Raw genomic sequence first — 3,403 nt, 5'->3', positions numbered from 1 at the left:
TCCACGCGGACGAAGTCGCAGGCAGAAGCTATGTAGAGACTGTGGGAAAGTTTTCAATACGTCATTGTCCTGAAAATCCATGGCAAAAACTAGTTTAACGTAAACTGTAGGTCCGACCATTGCTGCGACAATACAACTTAATGTAACCAAGTCTTTATAAGTCAATGATTAATACATAGATGACCTATTGATTTAACAATTTATGTTCTACTTCCAACGACAGTTTACCCCCATAAGTGACGTAGGTAAAACGTAATTACGTAACTATTGTTCACACCATTTCCATGAATGGGGCTATTCTCGTAACACTATAGTGTGACCCTCTGCAGGTATTCCTTCACGAAAATTCCATTTAAAATCCGCTACGTCATTCGACTTGAATAGAAAAGACAAATCACTTCCAATATTATACCAAAGTATACATGAAGACAGCAGGTTTACTGCATAGCTCTATTGGCTTAGTTAAAACCTGACTGGAAGGTAAAAAGCATACCTTGTCTTTTACCTACTCTCTTTTGTAACTAAGGCTGGCTTGCACCATCTTACTTTAACTTTAACAAACGTCAAAAATCTGTCAAACTCCATACAAAAATCACATCATCATCACATTGTTATCGTTACGGTTAAAATAAAGTGGTGCAACTCAGCCTTAGAGTTTTTGGAATAATAGTGTGAAGGTTTTTATTTCTTAGAGAATATTAGTATGATTTTTAATTACAGCGAAATGAGTTTTATAAGATTGTCTACTATTTCAATAGCTAGCATAGCATAAAAACTCAAATCAAAAAATATTTTTATTCAACTTTATTCCTCAGTAATAAAGAAGACCGTACTCTATATCGTATTCTAAATAGTCAGGCCTATCCTCATAGTTGTTTCGCCTCGTCCTATCTATTATAGGCCTGAGCTCTGGATAAGCTTCCACCAGCATCCTAACACCTTCCTTGGTGACCGTTCCATTCACAATGATATCCCTGAAAGTGCTATTCGATATAAAGTCCTTATTCAACCCCATTATCTGTTTGAGTTTCTTCTGCAACTCCTCGTCAATTTTCAGCAATTCATACTCGTGGATATTCTTCACTGCATAACGATCTTTCTTGTACTGTTTCTTTAGACTTTTGATAAACTTCTTCAGCTGCTTCGTCTTCCTCTTTCTTTCCGTCGTCCCGTTTCTATACGCTCTGTTCAGAATCCTTTTGATTTCTTTAATAATTTTCCTGATGTTCCTCTTTATTTGTCTTTTACGCTTCAATCTCTGGCGCCTACGACGTCTCTTTTCTCGAGCCTTCTTTTTTCGTCTTCGTTCTTTCGATCCCATTTCGCGGTTCCTTTTTTCTTCTGAATCTGTGGCGAGACTTGAATCGGCAAATGAGACGTCGAATCCTTGGTACATATCGTAGGTGGTTAGCTGTAGAGCGCAGCATACGAACTGGGTTCGCCCGCAGAAGTAGTCTCCTCTGTATATCCTGTATTCGGATTCGCATTCCATGGGCAGCATGCAGGATCCCCAGGGCATGTCGTGTTGGTTCGGATCCCCGCACGGAACTCCCCACGGCCCTGTGCAAGGGATTTAAGGTGTTATCGCTAATTAATCGATTTGATTCATCTATTAAAATGAGATTTTGATGATTTTGTGTGTATAAAAGGTATTAGTTTGGTTGATGTAACTTGAGGGGCCCGTTTGTGATTGTAATGCAATGATTACTATTTTAAATGACTCTTAACTTATTACCTGATAAAAAAAAATTGGAATATGAGTAAGTTTAAGGCCCAGAACAGACGTTGAAACGCAACTGCAACGAAACTGCAACTTTCTGATGATTCTTATGAATGAAACTGAAAGTTTCAAACTGGTCGCGTCATGTGTGGTCTCTCAACGGACGCTATGGCAGAAACTTAGATGCAACTCAAAAGTAACTAGTAGTAGCAGTTTCGTTGCAGTTGCGTTTCACCGTCTGTTCAGGGCCTAAATGAAATTCTAAATTATAGAATTGGTGAAGTAATGGACGACAGATACTTACTAGCTGCAAGCATATTGACAGTATCTCCTCTAGGCGCAGAAGAATTGATTGCGTCAAACTTCTTCTGTATCCAGTGCTCCTTCCATTCATCTTTCCAGTCCTGGAGCTCAACGCTGGAACTGGACGACACTGATTTATCTTTGCCCTTGTTCTTGCTGCTTGACCTTCGACTCAAGAAGTTCAGCACCGGATCCATGTGGAACCTCTGTCTGCCTATGTTTTGATCTTTCATTTGATGTATTACAGGCTCGTCTTTTTCCTTCGTCTTTTTCACATTCTTTAACATTTTCGCTTTGAGTTGTGCTGTTTTTGCGTCTTGAAGATCCTTCTTTCTTTCTTTTTTGTAATCGAGATTTGGGACTTCATCTTTTGTGCCAGCTATTGACCGTTGTAGAAACGTCAGGATATTGTCCTTTACTTCTGAGTACGTTGATGAGCGAGTGATTGAGACGAATGTGGTAAGTAGAACGAGGAATGAGATGACGTTCATCTTATGGCTACATGTCTACAGATCCAATCTCCGTATTTCGATGCTGAAGCCCTAAAGCAGTTTCCCATAAAATATTTATTGCACCGCCTATAAAATTGCGAAATGCGGGGCACGTTGAATTTTTACTACGCGATTTCAATATATTGGAAAGGTTGGCCGATGGACAGTAATTTAGATTTTGATGATACTTTTACCTTTGTTTTCCAACCCTATCGTTTTAAAATGACAGGCGTAATTATGTATTCAGGGCATTCTGTTTTGGTTGCGTTAATAATTTATATGGCACTCAAATAAATTCTAGTACTAACATTTCGTACATTATTTGTGCATTTTGCTCTACCTATTCTACAGTAATTTTGCTAAACAGATGTAGGTATTGCTAATTTACTTAATTAGGTTGCTAATTATCACATCTTGCACTTCTCAAAAGCTAGAAAATACAATTACTTTAGTTTCTAGGGAAACTCTTGAGAATTTAATATTTTCTTTGCATGTCTCTAGTCTAATTAAGATGGATTGTACCAACAAAATGCTGAATTTTGAGATTGTACTTTCTGCAAAGTAATCTAGTGTTTAGACTCCACACTCGAAATATACATAGAAGCGCCAGTTTATTTCGTTAGCTTTGGTGCTTTAATAATATGTCGCAGTAATCAACAAATAAAGTGTTTTTTAGAAAAACATAACCCGCCTTCTGGCGCTGTCGGGTAAACAGTTAGTAGAGTAGATGATTAAATTGAATGAAATTTGTTTAAAATGACAATTATTATTGGTAAGTGTTCATGCTTAGTGACAGATTGGACTTTGTTATTCTAATACAACCCGATCGAGTTAACTGGTGATCGTCAAAATGGAGAGACCAAGGAATTTAGTAAATTATTTTAAATAT

At 37.7% G+C, this 3,403-nt stretch overlaps 1 protein-coding gene across 1 annotated transcript; it reads right to left on the bottom strand.

Annotated features, from left to right (window-relative positions):
* Positions 1-781: 781 nt before the first annotated feature.
* On the bottom strand, positions 782-2,588 carry LOC135080350 (uncharacterized). The gene is made up of 2 exons (XM_063975001.1): positions 2,025-2,588; positions 782-1,560 (listed from the first exon to the last, which is right to left on the bottom strand). The coding sequence occupies exons 1-2, from the start codon at positions 2,512-2,514 to the stop codon at positions 812-814; spliced, it is 1,239 nt and encodes a 412-aa protein (XP_063831071.1). The 5' UTR covers positions 2,515-2,588; the 3' UTR covers positions 782-811.
* Between the last annotated feature and the right edge of the window lie 815 nt (positions 2,589-3,403).

Source organism: Ostrinia nubilalis, chromosome 18 (assembly GCF_963855985.1).
Source record: "Ostrinia nubilalis chromosome 18, ilOstNubi1.1, whole genome shotgun sequence".
In the NCBI taxonomy this organism is placed as follows: Eukaryota; Metazoa; Arthropoda; class Insecta; order Lepidoptera; family Crambidae; genus Ostrinia; species Ostrinia nubilalis.
Note: the sequence above shows the minus strand (reverse complement) of the source record. Positions and strands in the feature narration are given on the sequence as shown.

Excerpts from the sequence above, each read along its gene's own strand:
- LOC135080350 (XM_063975001.1), bottom strand. The coding sequence starts at position 2,514 with ATGAACGTCATCTCATTCCTCGTTCTACTTACCACATTCGTCTCAATC. Across the intron at positions 1,561-2,024 it reads TGTCAATATGCTTGCAGCTA|GGCCGTGGGGAGTTCCGTGC; the intron begins GTAAGTATCTGT and ends TCCCTTGCACAG.